Raw genomic sequence first — 21526 nt, 5'->3', positions numbered from 1 at the left:
GCTGGTTTTAGTTGCATCAAGCCACACGGTAGGACAGAATGTTGAACCTGGAGATCCTCCCCAGAGATTCACTCTCTTTTGATTTTATGTGTTTGGTGAAGTAGGTAGTTTTTACTTATCATACCTTTCTAGGAGCTAGAAATTTGGGTTTGAATTTGGTACATTTTTTTCAGGTTTTTTGTGATTTATTTATTTATTATTTTTAAGAAAGAAACCATCCATAGGCTTCCTGTGGTGTAAATGTACAACCTAGCTGCCATCACTGTTGAATCTGAAGAGAACCAAACAAAAGCCACACCTGCTGCAGGCCAGTACCCATCTATATTTGATTATGTTGCTTTCTTACAGAAGAGAGAATTTTTCATGGCTGTAGCTGGTCTAGAATCTTAAGGGCGATAATTGGGCAAATCAGTTTAGTTGGGCCAGTTCTGTGCAGACCTAAGCAGAATAGCAACGTGTGACTAATACACAACAGCACTGCGCATGAGATAAAGATGCACGCATAGCGTATGCAGCACAAACCCAGGATGCTATGGGAATAAACGATGAAGATATTTCCTAGTACATACATGGAGTCTGGCAGGACGGCAGGAAAATCACCAGATGACGTCCTGCTGGTGGCATTTTTTTGCACGGAAGACACAAAGTCTCTTTCAGAAGAGAACATGGACTCCGCTCGGGGCCGCCGGGTCCCGTGCTTTGCTCCCACCGCGGGGCTGCGGCGACACCCAGCGGGCAGGGCGGGCACCGACACTGCGCTGCCGCAGGGCCGGCCTCGGGTCCTCGCAGCCCTGGCCCAGGAGCGCCCTTCCCTTCTCGGGAGCGGTGCGTCAGCTGCTCTGTCTTAGGAAGAAGAGATCTCGAAATGCAAAATGATGAGCGCGCCGCCCCCTTCACGTTTTTCACGTGTAAAAGGACGGGCTTCGTGGTGCGGCTTGGTATTTGGGAGTAAGATCTTGAAGGTCTGGTGTCTGATTCTGTGAAACATACCTCGGTGCTCATTAACAGTCAAGGAAAGCTAATAAAACATTGGGAGTTTTTAGGAAAGGAGAAGAGAACGAAAAGAAACAGTGTTACACTCATGCATGTGCAAACTCATCAGCGTCTTGAATGCTCGTTGCAGTTGTGATTCTTATTCCCATATATTCCACCTGGGAATGGTTCTGAGAAGGGAAATGATGATCAGTAGAGTCTGTCCTATGAGAAAAGATTGAATAGCTGGCATGTTTCGGCTTGGAAGAAAGAAAGAAAAATGGTGGGGACATGTGGGAGGGTGGAGAATACGATACAGGTCTGTAGGCCAGTGAGTAGCTGTGAGATAGATTTGGTAACCGGCTCCAGCTTTTGACCAAAACCACCAGACTTGCCTTGCAGAGGAACATTGACTTTATTTCTACATTCGATCACTTGGATTCTCTCAAATCCCCCCAAGCCCAGGACCACTATGAATTTTCTTTCAGTGTTTCTCCTACTATATTTCACTGGCTGACCTGCCTTCTCACTTCATTTTTACATCTCCTCCTTTTATTTCCTCTTTCACAGTTTTCTGTTCTGGATTCTGCTCTTTCAAGTGACTGATTGAAAAGAAAGAGATGAAAAAATATTAATCCCTGAGCATCAGCTCATCACTGACCCTGAGGAAATGGTCTGAGGTGGAAACAGTAAGGACAGCAAAGGTGACAGCTCTTCTGACTCTTGTCTGCAAAGTGGATATTGCCAGTAACATACCTAGTTCAGTGTTAAAATGCATTAAGCAGCTTGATAAGGAGTATCTATATTTATTTTTTCTTTCCACATCAATTCAGCAGCAGTCTTTGTTGTCCACTGGGTTTCAGTGGTTCCTCATCTGCTTACTGCTCAACTACACTTCTGTAATTTGTGCTTAAAGTAGTTGGTTACCCTATGTAACCTCTGATTCAAGATTAACCAGGCTAAAGCCTATACAGTGCCTGAACATAGATGCCTTTAGCATGGCAGTGATAGATGAAAAGGAATGAAGACTGGATCTAATAAAGTCATTCATATCTCAGATGCAGTTTGAAAACATTACGAGGCTGGGAGGTAAAAAGATTTGCAAAGCTGACCCATTGCTTCTAGCCTTAAAACTAGACTATAGCTTATATTTAAACCCAACAACATGTAATAAGGGGTGGGAGTATTTGGCCATCATTAATAGGGCTTTCAGGTGATGAGTCACATGTCAGAACTGACTGCAAATCTAGGGGGAAGTCTGTGGTCCAATGACAAGTGGTTTAGCCTGCAGCAACTGGCAACCTCCAAGGAGTTTGTTGCTGACTGCTCAGGCTTTCAGAACTTGGACATGATTGCTACAGGCACTAAGAAAGAGGCACTTTAGGCACTTTCAAGAGAATGAAAAGTTCTGTAGTTTGAAGGTGGGTTTCTAGGGAATACTAGGTCTCCTAAGAAGAATGATCAGAGAGAAAGAAAAAAATAAAAGTCCCCGAGGATGGAGGAAAAGGTCTGATGGCATAGATATGCTGCCTTTGCAAATCATACATTAGCTTCGGGGGAAGACAGTATTGAGCTGATGCTTCTCATGCAGGTTTATGAGTGTGAATGAAAATGCCATTCAGCTTTGAGATCCATGCACTCTCACAGGAAGTTTATAAAACAGAAAAACAATCTTGATTTGTAGTTTAGTTCTTTAAGGCTTCTAAGCGTACGAGGCATTGTGTGATCTACCTTTCACTTAGGTAAGTAGTGTGTAATAAATGGTGCTGGATTGACAAGAAACGTGTCCTTTCAACAACTAAATTGAATGAGGGTGTGTTTACTTTGTATTATAACAAATTTAAAAAAACAACAAAAAAACAGTAAATAAGTGGAGTCACTTACCTATAGTCTACAATCCCTGTCTGATTCTGGTCTAGTTTTCGCACTAGTTCCACAATTTGGACCCGATCCAGTTGGATGTTTGATTGCTAAGAGGAGAGAGAAATATTTACAAATCTGTTCATTTTACAGCAGAAAAATCCTCTGTATCAGATTGGAGTGTGGCCATCTCCTAATAGGTGAGGAGAGAGCCTGGTTCATGGAAAAATACAGGATGTAAAAATCCAGAGTGATGGTGGGGAGGATAAAAATAATGTTGGGGATTTTTTATTTATTTTTTTTTTTTTGCAAAGGTGTAAAGTAGCATGATAGAGAGGTGACCAGTGCTGCTGGTACCATCACCACGGTAATTCTAGCAGGAAGAGAATTGTCTACTCAGTGTGTAGATGCAAGGGTTTAAATAACTCTTACTCACTTTCTCATAGCAGTAAGAAATGATTATCTGTTAAGACCGAGTAGTTATATCCTGTACAAAAAGCTGACCTCTGTGATTTTTCAAGGTTCTTGTGATACTCTAAATTTGATCAGATAATCACCGATGCCCTCTGCAGTATTTACTGGATGTCACAGCATTTCTGTTGGAATCTGTTGAAGGCTCAGCTTTTGCAGTGGGTGCCTTTAGCCTACTTGTTGGAATATCACCAGCAAGGCTGACTGGTAGCTGTGGTGCAGCAGAGGGGTTTCCTCAGAGCAGTATGCTGTTGGAGGAGCACCCTGACCATGATTTCAGGAACACACCTGCATCATGGCTCTCCTGAAGTCTGACACAGGGATCTTCATGTTTCCATCCTTGTCAATTTTCCTAAAAAAGTCCCAGAGTCGTAGGTTGTGTTCATTCAAATATTTCTAAGAGAAGCAGAGATAGAACATAGGCACAACCATGAGGTGAAAAAGCCACTGATGTCTGCTGCAAGCTCTCCTCTTATTCCTCCATCCTGCCTTTACTCAGCCCATCTCTGAGATGTATTTCTCCTTTCCTATTTATGCAGACACTGTCTGAACAAAATCCCACCAGCGCTACTTGGCTGGGCTGTCTAATCCAAATACAACCTTTCTCCCCAATCTCTGATCACTTTAGTTTCTTTTCTCTGGACTCCCATCTGTTTGAAGGAGGATTACCGTAACTGCTGTTAGAAACTGCAAAGCATGCCAGTATGAGTGTCAGTCACTAGCTGTGAATCACAGCAGCACTATTTGATGTGAACTAACAGCTTAAACTTCTACTTATTTCATCTGAAGTCATAATACAGCAAGATTTCATCCAATTAACTAAAAATCTCCACAACAGCTAGAAAGCACAGTGAAGCTGGTAGTGCAAGAACTTAGTAGTGCTCCAGTGCCACGTTGCCTTCCAGCCAGGAGGATAGCACCATCTGCTGCTATCTGTAGAAATTACAGATCTTAAAAAGCTAAGTATTTCCTATTTAGAACAGTATTTGTTTATATTACCATACCCTGTTTTTATGAAACACATTCATTTTGATGCTAAATCACAATTGTCAGTGAAGAGTTCTGTGAATTTCAGTTCTTGCAGTGGCTTGGTGAGCAGAGTGCATGCTCATTTCGATCAAACCTGAAACCAATCAGTTTGTCCTCCTCAGCTAGCAAACATCTATTCAGATGGAAACAGAACAACACAGTGCAGTGATTACAGCACTTCGGGTTTGCTTATGTTGTCATCTCTGACACTGCTTTTTGCAGACTGTCAAACTGCACAGCTTCTGTTAGTCAGTATTCCCGGCTGTGGGAGAAATAATTTGGATGCACTTTTGAAAGAGAAATATATAGATGAATGATTTCATACAAATATATGGGATTATTATTACTAAATCACAACTATGCAAATCAAAAGCCACGCCCCCCCCCATCCCCCCATTTTTTTTTTAGCCCAATATGCTCAGATCCCAAGGCATTCAGCCTCTCCTGAAAATTAAGGGATTTAGTTGGTCAGTCTGCATGGAATAAGAGATGTGAACGTGCAGTTTGATTCTGAATATACTTTTCTGAAGGAACTTGCCTGAATTTCCTACTTGGAAGAAAGCTTATCCATTCCAAACTCTTTCTCTTCAAGTGCTTGAAGCATGGGTGCTGTATACAGATCTATGTATAAAATTCAGTAGCTCACCTGAATCACTTTCATAGGATTTGGATGCTGGTTGGAGATTTTGGAGATGCAGCCTTCAACTTCCCCATAGATAACGTCTAGTTCAGGACGTGTTTGATACACTAACTCCAGCAACTTGATGAAAGTTTCATTCACCAGGACATTCTGAAACATAGAAAGAGGAATAGTGAGTGTGGATGACCAGAGTACCAAAAGACTTGTTTGCATTAACTGATCTAAAGTCAACATTAATTACTTTTTCCTAAGGTGGTGCCATTTTCCTATACCTGATCTTCACTTTCAGGAATCCTACAGAAGCCTGACCCTAAAGAAGTATTCTTAGTTCTCTTTTCCCATGTCTGAGTCAGAAAAGGACCTATAATTTACGTAGAAATTAATTTAATTAAGGTAAATGTTCACCAGGTAAATGCCTATACTGAAAACTATACTGAATGTTAGGTGATCCGTGTTCATCTCAGAGACAGTTCTGCCTGGATCTCCTCTCCATTCTGATAAGACGTAGACAGCCAGGCAAACACTTAAGTGCCCAAAATTTGTCTTAGAGTTCGGAAAAAATGAAAACAGTATCAGCCAAGGTGTAGAAAGATGAGTATCCCTGGCAGTGTGGCTTTGTAGCCCAGACAAGAGAGATGAAACTATCTAGGAAGAGTCTGTGTGTTTTCAGATGAAAAGAACTTATGGTAAAACACTGTTTCCTTGTCTAACCCTAAAGAGGAAGTTCCAGTTAGCAGTGTGAGGCCTGGCATTGCTTTTTTCCCAAGGATTTCAGACAGAATAGTGGCAGTTCAGCATGTCAGAGCTCACACTCTGAGTTTTCTGTTTTACTGCTTATAGAATGGGCAGCAGCACAGTGTCCTGTTTCAGGGTTTTGTGATGTTAGTTTACTGTCTGGAAAAAAAAAAAGGAAAAAAGAAAGAAAAAAGATGTCACTGTAATTTCTTCTACCAATATAATGAATTTACCTTTACCTTGACTGACATTTTGAAAATATAATTACGATTTTCCAGAAGAGTAATGAAATACAGTTGTTCATGTGTTATGTTAGCTACATATTAAATTGATGGAAATTTCAAGGCAATTTAGGAAATGCTTCTGTTTTCTGTCACTGCAAAAAGTTTCCAAGGCATCAAGCATCATATTTTTCCCTGAAGTGTATTTACAAGGTATCCCAGTAAATTATTTTTAGCTAAAGAATTTACATTACAGTGAGGTCTTGATTGCAATTACTTGTGAATAGTCTTGAACTAGTCTGGGTCTGGCTGGATTTACTAGCCTTCATTCAGTGTTTTCATGGATGCAGCGTGGCTCACTGCCAAAGCCATTCAGACCTTGATGAAATACGCAGGCTTGCAGTGCATTTCGGTCTTGGGAACCCAGCACAGAGACCCAACCTGTCTCTGCCTGCAGCCAGCTCTCTCCAAGCCTTGCCAGGCTGGGCTTGACCCCAGGAGAAAGGCAGCAGGCTGCCAGTGTGGCCTCAGCACAACAAAGCACTGCGCCTGGCCAAGCTGGCCATGCTGGAGGAGGCCAGGTGGTTATTTCTGCGTCTTTGGCACAGTCATCCCACAGCCCAGAAAAACAATGCACAGGCAGCTGATAAGTAATGGACATTGTTTCATACCGTGCTGGTGAAGATAGGCACGTTGGCTGTTTTGATTCACGCCTTCCATAAAATATCTGATTGCCAGTAAATGTAAGTTGAAAGTCTATAAAAGTAGATTATGGAAAGAGTGCGAGGAACCGCTGTGCTTAGAAATGGTAGAAATGGTAGAAATGTGCTTAGAAGCAATAAACTACATTAAAGAAAGACATTAAAAATGTGTCTTTCTATCACTTTATTAGTGCCTTTACTAGTGCTGTCAAACCTATGCGAAGGTTTCTAGAAATGATCCTTATTTGAGATCTCACTTACAGACACACTAATTATTCCTTCTTTGAAAGTCAAAATAAACATTTATCACTGAGAAAAGGGGCAGAAAAAGCTGTTAGGTTTCTTATTAAAGATTTTCTAATTTCTTAAAGGTTTAAGACAGCAGAAGAACTTTGCAGATGTATATTTGCAAATATTCTGAACTGAAATACAAGATTATCTACATCACAGGTGGAATGAAACATATCAGAGAGGTTAGACGTTTGTCTACAAACATGTGATTGAGATACCATAAAGGCATTGTAAATTTGTGCCACTGACTATTTACTTTAGGAAATGCCAGATAATGTAGACTTTTTGAGGGGTGAAGAAAAGAGAGCATTTGTTAACACTGAAAAGCAGAAATATTTAGTGAGATTTAAGATTCTAAATATTAATTAACTCCTTGCCTCAAAATTTCTCAAGTGACTCCTTTTAAATAACTAGTAATAGTTAGTAATAGTTAAACTAACATAACCATGCATACTATATCAAAGCCTTTTATTCACACACAGACTCTTAGATTTTTTTTTGCAAAATGAAGCAGTCTTGGCAAATAATTTTCTTTGATGTTAATTTATGCAGGAAAAAATATCTGCCCTGGAGGAATACCCGTTCTTTCTATCTCTGCTGAAAGCCCTTGGTACTCCCAGCAAAAACCATAGATGAATATTATTTATTCTGCTTTGTTTTCATTTCTTTGATACAGGAACCACAGGACAAAGACACCACCTGTTATCCAAGTCTCCAGAACTCCCCCTGAACTATTCAGCTTTTTGCAACTGTGAATATAGTATTTATCTGTCAAGACTCAAATCTGATTTTTTGAAAATGGTCTTTCCTTTAATCATGGCTCTCCCAAAGATAAACAGGGGATCCTGAAGCCACTGACACATTCCGTAAGTAATTCCATCCAGGCCTGCAAGCCACTCTTTCTCCCACTCACATGGATGGGAGAGATAGAAGCGGACTGGTGCACGCCCAGGTCTCTGCTCAGCATGGGTTTGGGATGTAGCCCCTACCCTCATTTAGGAAATCAGAAGCATCTGTAGGACTTTCTGAGCCATTTTAGAAGTAGCACATGAGGTTACAATAATATGTCACGTTACCATCTTCCTATGGAGAGAAATGCATATTAACATTTGGCCTGCCTCTCTGATTCTTATACTCTCACCTTTAATTTTTTCCTTTGCTTTAATTTTTTTTTTTTTAATAAGAAACACTTTGCTTTCAGTGCCTTGAAGCATCCATCTCTTTCTTTTCCTCTTTCATCCTGACAGAGTATTGAAGCACTTTACAGTATCTAGCATCTTAGGCTACCCTGGAGGGAGGCAGCTCAGGGGATGAAGAGAATTCATCCTCTACTGTGAATTCAGTCCTCCTGCTGCTGCAAAGTTGAAGGGAGTGAAATGTGATGATTTTACAGGCAAATCTCTGCAGAGATAGACCAAAAACCCATAATTTCCTTGTGGCTCCTGCAAGGGCTGTAAATTGGTAGCTTTTTTTTTTTCTTTTTTTTTTTTTTTTCCCCTTAAATAATGGCTATGCATAAATAAAACAGATAGCAAGTCTCAAAACAGTTTTGAGGGGGACAGCACTGGGATTTAACTAGCTCCTAAAAATGTGTGCTGTATGGGCTTTGAAGTTTTCCGGTGTATAAGCTCTTACTGAGATGTTGATCTCTTCCATCATGGAATTGGGATTCTTTCTGACAGATCCCACTAACTCAGTGGCACCTTCCACGGTCAAGAGATTATTGGCCATCTGTGGAAAAAGAGATGTAGGCAGGCATAGTGAGAATGAAGCTTTTGTGTCCTTGCAGGAGGCATGCTGTAACCTCAGGAGTGACCCTTTCTTCCCATTCTTCAGCAGCTCTGTAGAATAACTGTGGTCCCTTTTGATGCATTTGTTCTTTGTCTCACCATCTCTTGTCTCTGTCCTCAAAACTCAGTAGAGTTGCCTTCTCAGCCTCTATCTGTCTCCATCTACGAAATTTGACATGTCCCTGATGTGTGTCACATGGGAGAACGTGATGTGGGGTGTGCTTAGTCATATGATGGCAAAAGGCTGAGACAGTATTTGAGGACGTGTTTGCTAGTAAAGTTCATCTGAACAGAGAACCCTGTGAGATGGCAAGTACCCCTCAGGACCTTTCCCATACCCTTTGGATCCTCTTGGCAGCACAGCTGATCAAGGCTCAGGCTGATCAGCTGTCTCAGGCCTACAGGGTCAAGATATTTAGAGTTATGGGGCTGGCATTGCCATGTACATTCCTTAGTGTATGAACATCACCTCTTCTCCAACTTGAACTTTATATGTACTCTCCACTCCAATTATGTGAAAAAAACATGGTGGTTAACATAGGCTAATGGAATTCTAAATTATTAACTCTATATTATTTATGTTATCAGCTCCTAAGACAATCTGTACAGCTACACAAAAGAGCACTTGCTACCCTTTGCACCACTGCAAAGATATTGTTAGGACAGTAAGTGCTGTGTTCCATGTGCTGCTTGTAGGGTTGCCAGCTCCCAGAGAGGAATGCTTAAGCTTTAGCTAGTGATCTTACCTTTGACCATGTTAAGAATGAGGCAAGCAGACACATTTATTTACGTAATCTAAAACAGCAATCCAAAAAAGGCAGTGTGGTTGCAGTGATTTACAAAGATGGGGTATCCAAAGACAGACCTGTACAAACAGTTTTAAAGATGTCCCTCAACCACTATACTGCCATTTGCAAGCTCTCAGGGTGATGACATTAGCTTTGGCTGAGATGAGAATCCACCTCATAAGCAGGCTGACTTTTCTGAGCAGAATTCCTACAGAATGATTTCAGATTGAGAAGATAGATTAGCTTTCAAGCCCAACCTCTAAAGCTAGTTTAGCTAGGCACCTTTGCACCATTCCAAGATTATTGGTTCTTAGCTTATCAGGATACAGTTTTGGCTTTCTTTTTCCAAGACTTGATAACATACCTCACGGTAGTGCTATGGCATTGTCTTGATGTAGCAATAGCATTTTGTCCTGTGTTTGAACAAATCTTTAGCAAATCATTAACACACTGAGAAAGGCATGTTCTGTTCTACCTTCAAAGCCTTCCATTACTTGAAGGGTGTGCATAAACAGGAATAGAAATGACTATTTACATGGGTTGATAGTGATAGGACAAGTGATAGGATAAGACAGGGGAGGTATAGGTTAGATATTGGGAGGAAGTTTTTCATACAGAGGGCAGTGAGGCACTGGAACAGGTTGCTCAAGGGGGTTGTGGATGCCCCATCCCTGGAAGCATTCAAGGCCAGGCTGGATGTGGCTCTGGGCAGCCTGGTCTGGTGGTTGGTGACCCTGCACATAGAAGGGGGGTTGAAACTAGATGATCATTGTGGTCCTTTTCAACCCAGGCCCTTCTATGATTCTATGATTCAAATCTGTTTGTACTTTTGCCTTATGTTGAAGCTTAGAATATGTATAAATCTGTACATTCACAACTTTGTGTTATGGATATACACAGACCTGATGAATGCCTGGCCTCTCTGCTAGATATGTTGAATGCCTGGGCTCTCTCTTGACTGAGAATAGATATGACAGGAATCAACCACTTTGGGGTAGTAATAGGTGTGGTGTTCTGCCAGGGCCAGTATTTGGGTGATATTTTGAGGCAACAGTGCAATTAATTTTCCCTGGTAGAAACTCAGAGCATAGAATTTCCTTCTGCTTTGTTGTACCCATCTATCCTATTCTAGTTCAAACTGCTCACTCTGTCTTTCGTGCCTCAGAACTTTCTACTCCCACCATTTTCTCCTCCAGCCCTACCCAGGCTTTATTTTACCTTCAGAACTTTGAGTGTTCCATTGACTTTAAGGCCTTTGCAGATCTTCTTAGCTCCCTCATTGTTGATCTGGTTGTTGCTGATGTCCAGGTGAATCAGTACATTGTTAACTTTGAGAGCTTCTGCTAGGGCCTGTGCTCCCTCATTCCCAATGCTGTTCCAAGACAGGTTGAGTATCTTCAGTGCAGCATTGCCCTCCAGTGAGAGAAGAGAGATCTCAGCTACTGCATGTACACCATGTGTATCTACCCTTTCTCACTTAGCTGAGACAGGACCGTCTGTCAAGTCACATCCACCCCAGCCCCAATGAATTCAACATCTCTTCAATGTCCCAGCACCTCTCCATCCACCTACTCACTACTTTAGTTGTTCTTCACCTGGCACAGCCTCCTAATGTCAGTAGAATAAGCCTGGCTAGAGCTACTGAATTCTGCTCAGACCTCAGGTATGTGAGTTCGCAATCAGTGTTTCAGTCGGCTTCTGATAGTAATCACTATGAAGGGTATCACAAGAAAGGAGAACTCCTACCTTAAGACCTGTGCCAAGTGCTACTGTTCCCTTCCTCCTCAGATGGTTCCAGCTCAGGTCCAGAATCTCCAGTGTTGTATTGACAGCTAAGAGAGAGAAATCGAGATGTTATCTTACGAAGAGCAGTCTGAGCACAAATGCTAACTCACAGGTAGGGGGCTCAGAGTAAGTTTGCTGGGGATACAGCAATAGCTGTACCTACAGTCTTCTCTGTTTGCTGCATCCACAGAACAGAGAACAGGCTATTGATCACAAGCAGAAAGGGAAGACAGCTTTTTTTTGGCTTAGTCGAAGGATGCATTGTGAAGGAGGGAGGTAAAGAGAGGAAGGATTTCTGACTCTAGTAGGCACTATTTCTCACTGGAAAAATGTTTGGATGCTCCTTGCTACATCCAAAACATCAAGACTCATTCTGCCTATCTATGATTAGCAGAGGAGAGGAATTCAGCTTCATAATAGTAGCTGTGCCCAGCTGTATACATGTCAATGCCAATTTCCATGCAGAACACACCTCACAGCTTAAGTTCTACTTAGAGCAGGATATGTGTGAATTCATTTGTGTCACTGTGACACTGAGAGGAGTAGAAGTTACTGCCAAAGCTTCTCATCTTCAGAAAGAATTTCTCATCCAGATTTTCCATGGATGGGAGAATGGACGGAAGCAGATGGTGAATTTAGCTAACTTTAAAATATTCCTTTAAAAAAAACAGATAAGAAGAAAAACAGATTCTGCAATAAACTTTGCAGCTCCTGCCTGTATTGAGCTGGTAGGAAGGAAAAGCTGTAAGAAGTTTTAGTTTGGAGATGCATTTTTTCTGGGCTGGGAAGGTCACAAGGTTCAGTATTGGTCCCTGGGTTCCCTTCAGACTTGTGCAATGCAGGGACATAGTGCCTAGTCCCCCATTGCAGTTTTAATTGATCCATCTTGTAAGGACGTGAGCTGTAATTAGAAGCAGGTTCCTATCAGTTTGAATACTGAACCAGGAGAATGAAATTGCTAATTAAACCAAAGGCATGTTACTGGCATTCTCAAGGAACACAGGAAGCTCAGGTCACAGGCTTGTGCCTGTCATGGTAGTAGTTTCTTGGGGGTGCTGAGGGAAGAAATGCTGCCAGATATCCATGCAAGTCTTTTCCAGTGCACAAATAGTACCACAAATCAATGACTGATTTTTACTGTTTTGTTTGTTTTCCCTCTCCAGGGCTAATATGCATCACGGATCTCACTTTGTCTGAAGAGCTAAATCAGGCAGCTTTATTTTATTTCTTTCTAGTCTGTTTCCCTTGCTGCTTGATACACAATGACTCAAATCACTAGGGTTTGTGATATTCAAGAAAAGTTTCAATTAGTGATCAAAAGCTTTAAACAAACAGTTTTTACACTCTTGAATTCCATTAAAATGTAATTTTTTGCTTTAAACACTGTAAAGGACTTCTCTTTCAGCTCCCTCTCCCTGACACAGACTCCTCTGTTACTGTGGTTTCTCATCCTTCATTTCTATTCTGAGACAGCTGTGAAACAGCGGCTACAGTCAGTGTGGTGATGAGGGTGAGCTGGTGGACCAGCCAGGAATCTCTAAATCTGGTCTTCTGTATTGCCCACCAGGTCATTGGACAAGAAGGAAGTACATGGTCACCATGCCGGACCCATTGTGTCTGCCAATGACTGCCTGCACTCCTGGCTCTTGGAAAGTAATAACGTAAGTTACCGAGCATCTGTCCTAGGACCTGTCCTCCCTTCTCAGAGAACTCATTGTGGCTGAGGTCCAGCTTCTTCACTTGGTAATTGCTCTGCAGAGAGACAAATGTGAAGGAAGAATGAGATCTTCTGACCAGCTGCAGCCGGCTGCCATGCTAAGGCTCCAACATGAGGATGAAACAGAGGGGTGTTGAACACATTGAAATCTACAGCATGTGGGAGTTCATCAACATGGAGATGGTGGCACTGTGCACCCCAAGACAAAGCTTTGTCAGTCATACAACGTCATAGCAATTATCTTCCCAAAACAGCAAAAGCAATTGGACTTTGTGTTGTGCAAACTTCTCTCACACAGCTTATGTCTGAACTGTAACACATCCGGTTCCTGGCCCCTATTTCACTGCCAGCACTGAATCCTAACCAAGAGCACTTTCTATCATTAGCCTAAGGCCTTCCCTCATGGCATCTTCTGGTGGTGCCAAATAGTGCAGAAACTTGGAAGCAAGAAATAAGAAGAGAAACCAAGATTTTTGTTGCAGAATTGCAGAGTGCTCTTATGTTAGCCTACTTATGTTTCTTGAAAATTTGGGATCACTCATATTTCCTTCTGTTGTTACACAGTCCTGAGGTTTTATTTCTCAGCCAGACTTACAAAGCCATTCAGAGAAAATGTTAATCCAGTCCATCCTTCTTAGTATCCTCTAGGCTCCCTCGTTTCTGAAGTAAGCAAGAGGCACTTAGCAGAATTGTGCCAGGAACTCATATAGTTATTGCCATCTGAAATTATGCCAAGTGAATAGCAGCTTCAAAATGAGGAGTCTTATGCAATCTGGGCTGCAAATGACCTTGGATTTCAGGTGACTCACCATTAATGCATCAGCAAGGCATGATGCAGCCTCCTCTCCAAAACTGTTTCCTGTGAATGAAAAAGTATGTGAACAGTGTGCTGATCTCTTCCTTCGCATTGTGTTGGGGTGTGCAGGAAACTGCTTTTATGTGAAGCATTCAGTTAATCACGGTCCATATCAGACTTCGATATGTTAGCCTTTTCTCCACTTCAATCTATAGAAGAGAATTATCCCAAGATGTGAAAGACACCCAGCAATGATCTAAGTTTCTCATATGGGACTGGTTTGCAGAGGGGCTGGAGGCTTAGCAGGCTGAATACTTATTTTGATCATATCACTATAAATCTAGATTTCCACATTGCCACTTTGGGTTCTTGTAAGGGACATAACCAAGAAATTGTTTTTGCCCATGGTCTGACTAATGCTCTTGGGATGGGAGACTTGAATGAAACGTGGCATTTCACTTCCATTGCCGTCACTGCTTGAGTGCATGCAGCCCACCTGAGAGCTGAAGAGTATGGAGATAGGATGCATTTTCCAAAAGCAAACTGGCAATGGCTTCAGCCCCTTCTGTATCCAGGTGGTTATTGGAAATGTTCTGGAAGGAGACAAGGTAGGATAAAAAAAATGAGCCCAAATAATGGGTTAGCTTTATTGTGTCTTTAATACACAAGATCTTAACAGAAAAATGCAAGACCAGTAGTATGAGAAATCTTATCCAAGCAATAATTAATAAGAGCTATAGGTGTGTTTAATCCCATATCCTTCTTAGCAGAAACAAAGTTCTAGAGCCATTGGTTTCACATGGATCTTTGTTTTCAGTAAACCAAGAGGCATTTGGCTAAGAACATTTCTTCCCAATGCAACACAGATCCCATGGCCCTGTCAAAATGCATTTTTCTTACCTCACTTTCAGATTGAAGGAACATTCCTAAGGATTTTAATCTGAAAGTTATGCATTACTCCCTTAATCTATTTAGAAAAGTTTCCTCATATCATATTGGAGAATAAAAGTTCCTGACCAAAACATTTTTCTGTTGGCTAAGCATGACCTAGAAAGACCTAGTTCTGGTAATTATTGTTACATCTGCTAATGAAAAGAACAGTTCCAGGCTCCCAGATCTTGGAAGCCTCGTGAGACTCGTCACATGCACATTTCTGCTTTTCAGAAGCTTGTACATTTTAAAACTAGATGAGCGTAAAATATAATGTCTTTCAGATATGAATATTTTTGCATGGGAGCAACTGTTATTTGGTTAAAACTTGGAATTGAATGAACTAGTTTTCTTTATTGAAATTCTTCAGATGATTGAACTTGGTAAGCAATACTTTTGGCTAAAAACTGCATCAGATTGGGTACCAGTTCTCGAAGAGAGCAATTCTCTCGTAACATCTCTGCTATGCATATGGCTCCTTCTGCCAGAATGTGGTTATCTTCCAGCTCTAAGTGGGTGACAGTTGCATTGGACTGCAAAGACACAAAGGTAAAAAGAGACACAGAAAAGACAGCTGGAAAGTTAGTGAAGTGGGTTGTTTCCTCAGTTAACAGATACTGGACATTTCCGCCAAACCTCAGTAGGCATTGCAGGTCCTAAACAGGACTGTAGGCAAGGGGCATGGCACAGTTATTGCAGCAAAGGCCAGTAGTTGCCACACAAGGCTTTCCTGTTCAGGAGATTAGAAATATAAGGAAGACTTGGAATTCCTATGGGTAATGTAGGACATTTTCTCTCACTCTGTGTATTCAGTGATGGCTTTCAATGAGAGGCCTAAAATGCCATTGACAAAAGTGGCCCCACTCTTACTAGGTACTCACCACTAGAGCAATAGCAATGGCTTTGACACCTTTGGGTCCTAGACCGTGGTGGTTCAAGTTTATATAAGGCTTGGCCAAGTTCTGAGCAAAGTGTGAGACAGGCACCACCTCCATCAGCCTGCATGCTTCCATGTACAGCTCTGCACCCATAACACCTGCAAAGGCTTTCCCAGGATCTGCAGAGAAAAAGTATATGAACGAGTGGTGCATTCTGTGTCTGCCATCTATCTTCTGAGGCTGTTTCTCCCAAGCACTCCACTCTCTCTGGGTCCAGAGGGTCACTTGAATAAGGCACAGATGGCAAGCATGAGCTAATAATTCCCTAATATCCTAAAGCAATCACTCTGAATATAGATTTATTGACCTTTCTGTGTTAAGCACAGTAACATTTCTTCATGCTAGAATCACAGAATCACAGAATCACAGAATCACTAAGGTTGGAAAAGACCTATAAGATCATCCAGTCCAACCATCCACCTGTCACCAATGGTTCTCATTAAACCATATCCCTCAACACAACATCCAAACGTTCTTTGAACACCTCCAGGGTCGGTGACTCCACCACCTCCCTGGGCAGCCCATTCCAGTGCCTGACCACCCTTTCAGAGAAGTAGTATTTCCTAATATCCAGCCTGAATCTTCCCTGGCGAAGCTTGAAACCATTCCCTCTAGTCCTATCACCAGTTACACGAGAGAAGAGGCCGACCCCCAGCTCGCTACAACCTCCCTTCAGGTAGTTATAGAGAGCAATAAGGTCTCCCCTGAGCCTCCTCTTCTCCAGACTGAACAATCCCAGCTCCCTCAGCCGCTCCTCATAAGGCCTGTGCTCCAGACCCCTCACCAGCTTTGTTGCCCTTCTTTGAACACGCTCCATGTTGAGATGAGGAGCAGAAGAATTCTTGCCTCAGCATTTGTGGCAACATGGGAGATGGGGACAGCCTGCCAGTCGTCTGCAGAGAACTAAGCAGCCACCCCAACCAAGATCTCACTCTTTGCCTAAATGAACACCTCATTTTGTTTTGTCTTGATTCATGACTCAAACCAAACCATCAGCAAACTATGTCAGTTTCTTTGGCTCAGCCTCTGTGTTAAATCTTATACTGCTAATTACAGAGCTAAACTAAGTAACATAACACTATGCAACAACTGCAGAATATTACTTTTAAAAAGTTATCTTGTATCCAGAATTTTCCCCATACCTTTATACCAAACTTCTAAGAGTTAACTTAGAGTTGTTTAAAGAGTTGCTTTCTTTTCCATTTGGCATTTGGTGGTAAGCTGTAGCTTCTCATCAGTCTGCAATGTGACTAAATCTTTCTTGGTGTAATTGAGAATTTCTGACATCAGGCAAAAACATTTTCACCATTTTTTTTTCCTTTAAGTCTTAATTGAAGCATGCAGCTGATATTGCCAGCAGAGCAAGGGCAGCTCAGAACATTTTGGCTTTCAATCAGCAGAAAGAATCCCAGCATTCCCATCTTGGCCATCGGGTGTTGTTGACACAGCTGCAGTGAGAAATATCAGTGCAGCTGGCAGCTGTATTTCCACAGAAACCTGTCATTTGGAATTCCTTCATCAAAACCCCATACATAGAGCTCTTATTTCTCTATGCTGTTATACACATTCAGTGGTCTGACCTCAAGACAAACTCCCTTCCCATTTTTCCAGTTCAGTCTGAGGCCTCTCACAAAAGTCTTTTTTCTCTTGCATTCTTTTTTTTTTTTTTTTTTAAATTTTCCTTCAATTTACAACATGTTAAAAAATGTTCATCCAAAATGATGGAAAAGTCCTACTGTGACACAAATGAGCATAAAACTTGTTTAGCCAGAGGACTGACTTCATTAGGCAGGAGTTAAGTGAAGAGCAAGCAGAAAAGGACAATCATGGCAAACCTATGGCATGCAGACAACAGCTGGTACGCAATATTTCATCAGTGTTTCACATGCGCTGGGCCTGATCCCCACCCCTGGCTTCTTCTAGGTGGTCTACTGCCCAGGCAGGCTGCTCTGCTAGTGTTGGTTATTAAGGACTAGAGGAGAAGGAACAGCCATTGTTTATTCTGTGCAGAGAGGAGCTGAAGGAAGATACTTGATGTCAAAGTGGGAGCTCCTAAAAGGCAATGAATCCCCCCTGCCTTTCTCAACTGCCAGATGTTGGTTCAGATGTCAGATGTGGATGTCAGGACCCTGATATGGTTGTGTTCTGTGGCCTTCATTTCTGACACATACATGTTGGTAGGTACAGCACTGACCGTAAGGGGAAAGGATAGTGAGGGGCAGATGGCAAGAAAGCATTCACCTTCAACATCAAGGTCAGTGTCAGAGCCTTGTGTGGCCTTCTCTGCTGAGGCATCAGACAGCGGAGACTCTGGAGGCTTACTGATATCTGACTTCTCTTCATTCTGATCTGCTATGAAACCAAGCATTCACATGTCAGTGCCAACCCAGCACTTTAAGACTCCTGGTATGTGACAGAACTTCCTACTGCTCTCACTGAAGTCTGCACCTCTCTTCAACATTCTGCAGATGTGCTCCTTCCCCAGCCCCACTTCATTCCAACCACTCCCTGTGTAGGGTACCCATGTGGTGCTAGCTCTGGCATGGGGATAGGCTCACATCAGGTCTTCATTCCCTAGTGAGCAGCCTTTCTCTCCTTCCCCTGTTTCTGAAACGACCAGACAACAGAAGATTTCCCTTCTCCATCCCACTTTCCCACAAACCTATAAAGTAAAGCCAGCTCCTTTTAGCTCTCCTGAACTGACTCAGACTTTCCCAGGCACTGGCAGGATACTATTGGCAGACTGCTATCAGACAGGGATTGCTTTGTAGTACTCTTCATGCAAAGCAGAAAAGGAATTTTTGAATGTTATTGTATGTTAGGATTGAGTGTAACCAGACTCGATAGAAGTAGCACAGCTTCTCTTTCTTACAGTTCATAATTTATTTTACTGTGAGAGAAAAGGAGAATTTGGAAAATTCTTCTTTAAGACAAAAAAATGCACACCAGAATCATCAAAAGTGATTTTTCCAAAATATTTTTTGGAGAATAACTACACTTTTTTTCCTACTGTTTCTTGTCATCCCTTGACACTGCTTTTACTACCTTCTTCCCTTAATCCTTATTTCTCTTCAGTGTTCCAGGCTACTCTGGGTGTCACTTAGCACTGATGTTTCATGAAGCTTGCAGTCTGACTGTTCACTCAGATCTGTGTGAGGGAAAGACTGGACATCTGGCACCCACATCACAGCATTTCAACCATCCCTGCAGCTCCTCCATTAAGATATTTTCCTTCTGCCAGACTTTGTTCAAATTATGGTTTTACTTGTATTTTACCACAAGAAAGACAAAAGAAAGGTTTAAATCCCGTGTAAAGAACTCATGAGACAAAAAGACCCAGATTTGGAATACTGTAATAATATCCCCAGATCCTCTTTGCTTAATGACCCTACAGCGCTAGTCATCCTGATAAAAAACTTCCCACCCTAGGGATCAGACAGACCTTTGTGTGCTATACAGAATCCATCCAGGATTTATCACCTTCTGATAATATAACTGTTGTGTACCCACTATCAGCCAACCCTGCACTACATGATCTGAGCCTTCTAAGGTAGATCCAGATGTGGTCCTTAGCATCCCTGTGGAACTGTATAAGTTAGCGCTGATTCAGATGTTTATCTTGTTAAGATGTTATTCAAGCAGAAATGTAAAAGGTATTGAATCATGATCATCATAAAATTGTTTGAGTTGGAAGGAACCTTATATATCATATGGTTCCAACTCCTATGCCATGGGCAGGGACATATTCCAGTAGATCAGATTGTACGAAGTCCCAGCCTGGTTTTGAACACTTCCAAGAATCATAGCATCATAGAATTGCTCAGGTGGGAAAAGATCTTAAAGATCATCAAATCCAACCACAACCTGACCATACTACCCTAACTCTAACACAACCCTCTGCTAAATCATTTCCATGAGCACCACATCCAGTTTTTAAACACATTCAGGGATGGTGACTCAACCACTCCCCTGGGGAGCCTATTCCAATGCTTAACCACCCTTTCTGTGAAGAAGTTTTTCCTGATATCCAACCTAAACTTACCCTAGTGCAACTTGAGGCCATTTCCCCTCATCCTGTCACCAGTGAGAAGAGACCAGTCCCGCTCTCACTGTAAGCACCCTTCAGGTATTTGAAGATAAGGGCATCCCGGGATACAATCTGCTTTCTGGACAACCTGTTCCAGGGTCTCATCCTTCTTATAGCAAAGAATTTAACCTAAATTTACCCTCTTTTCCTTTAAACAGTTATCCCTTCTCCTATCACTATAGTCCCTGATAAAGAGTCCTTCTCCAGCTTTCCTGTAGGCTCCCTATGTTGAGGAGCCCAGATCTGAATGTAGCAATCCAGGGGGGTCTCACAAGAGAGAGATCATTGTCAAAACCAATGCAGTGAAGAGTGAGGAGTCTGGAGATTCTTTTCTCTCTCACTTTTTTTGAGGCTTTGGGACTGCAGGCACAGCTTTCTGGTCAGCCTTCTTCAGGCACAGATTCTACCAACCATGAACTTGGAGGGGAGTTCATACCATGGTTTGATGGGAGACTTACAATGGATGTATTGAGACAATGGCAAAACCCTCCTCATGCTAGGCTGACAGTGCCTGTTCTCTGGACTCTACACTGTTCTCTCTGTTGTGTTTTATAAGCCTTTGGTATACTACACTAGCAATTTATACTGGGATGGTAAAGAAGAGGAAATTTTCTTCTCTTTTGCTTAGCATTACAAAATGCTAGGCATACCACTACTAAACTAATGAAGTCATCTTTCTTAGAATCACTGCTTATAGTGGTTCAACTTCAGGTAAGACAAAAATTTTAATAAATCACTCTCCTTCTCTTATATGATGTAATCTGATTTGTATATGCTAAGGAATTTCAAGTGTGAAAGGAAACCGTCAAGGTCATCCTCACTTCTACATTCCTTGTACCATACCTTAAAAATAATTCAGGCGAACAGCCAGGTCCCATCCTACTATAACTAAGATCAAACTAGAGTAGAATTTAATGAGAGAAAAGTTATGTTAGGCTACAAAATAAGCCCAAAATACTACAAACAGGCTACTTAGCAGAGTGCAGACCCAGCACCAGTCTGCCTCTCAAAGCCAACCCACCTTTCCTAGCAAGGGGGGGCTAAAATAGGACCTCATTTTACACAGTGCTAAGCTACTAGATCCTCCATGGTGAATGGAGGGGTGTTGGATATAATTGCCAGGAGGTACAATTGCTGGTACTGGTCAGCTGGTATTTTTTTTTCCAAGCAAGGTGCTGATCTGATTTATCACCAGCCTTCTGGCAGCAGCCATCTCAGGCCATCAGCAGCCTGGGTCCCCTGACACCCCATTTCTTGACAGTAGCATATCTATGCAGCCCAGGTCACAGAAGGGAAGCCTTTCACTTGTCTACAGCCACTGTAGTCCCTGTATTCCCTGTTGAACCCTGCTGATTTGCCTATTTCTGACTATTTGTAGATAACTAAGCACAGCACCTGTGTCCTTCTCAGAGTCTTTGTCCATGGCTGTTTTCTTGTCACTACCAATGAGCTGCAGGTTTATTTGCTTTTTCTCTTCCCTTAGTGAGAAGTTTACAGCCACCTTTTAGGCCCCACCATTTCCTCTAATTCATTTGTACAAAGCACAGCTGTTCAGCTGCAATTTAAAAGCCTCCAAGAGGAACGGTGCTATTTATAAGGTTGATGTTCTTGATTCATACTTCTTATAAACAGGAGAACCCTGTTTTGTTTTTGTAGAGGCTGGCTAAATGTTACAAGAGCCCTATATTGTCCTCAGCACCCTTACCCCTCTGTTCTGTCTACTTGGCCATTCTGTGACCTCACTTCCACGCCCAAATTCTGTGTTCCATGTTTCT

The 21526-nt window shown here is 42.0% G+C and overlaps 1 protein-coding gene across 7 annotated transcripts; it reads right to left on the bottom strand.

The window, feature by feature from the left end:
- Nucleotides 1-261: 261 nt before the first annotated feature.
- LRRC74A (leucine rich repeat containing 74A) lies at nt 262-21505 on the bottom strand. 7 transcript variants are annotated; one of them, XM_031593170.2, is made up of 14 exons: nt 21147-21504; nt 17906-18016; nt 15608-15783; nt 15152-15259; nt 14293-14389; nt 13810-13859; nt 12954-13035; nt 11245-11330; nt 10717-10911; nt 8556-8651; nt 4979-5122; nt 3592-3699; nt 2857-2942; nt 274-1574 (listed from the first exon to the last, which is right to left on the bottom strand). In XM_031593170.2, the coding sequence occupies exons 1-14, from the start codon at nt 21172-21174 to the stop codon at nt 1499-1501; spliced, it is 1443 nt and encodes a 480-aa protein (XP_031449030.2). In that variant the 5' UTR covers nt 21175-21504; the 3' UTR covers nt 274-1498. The 7 variants fall into 7 exon arrangements, with proteins under 7 accessions (XP_089997559.1, XP_089997561.1, XP_089997560.1 ...); XM_031593171.2 differs by having other exon boundaries at nt 275-1574; nt 17906-18013; XM_090141433.1 differs by lacking the exons at nt 15608-15783; nt 21147-21504 and adding an exon at nt 19707-19771 and having other exon boundaries at nt 262-1574.
- Nucleotides 21506-21526: the final 21 nt, after the last annotated feature.

The sequence above is a fragment of the Phasianus colchicus genome, chromosome 5 (assembly GCF_987193195.1).
Source record: "Phasianus colchicus chromosome 5, bPhaCol1.hap1.1, whole genome shotgun sequence".
Lineage (NCBI taxonomy): Eukaryota > Metazoa > Chordata > Aves > Galliformes > Phasianidae > Phasianus > Phasianus colchicus.
This window is presented reverse-complemented; position numbering and strand designations above follow the sequence as displayed.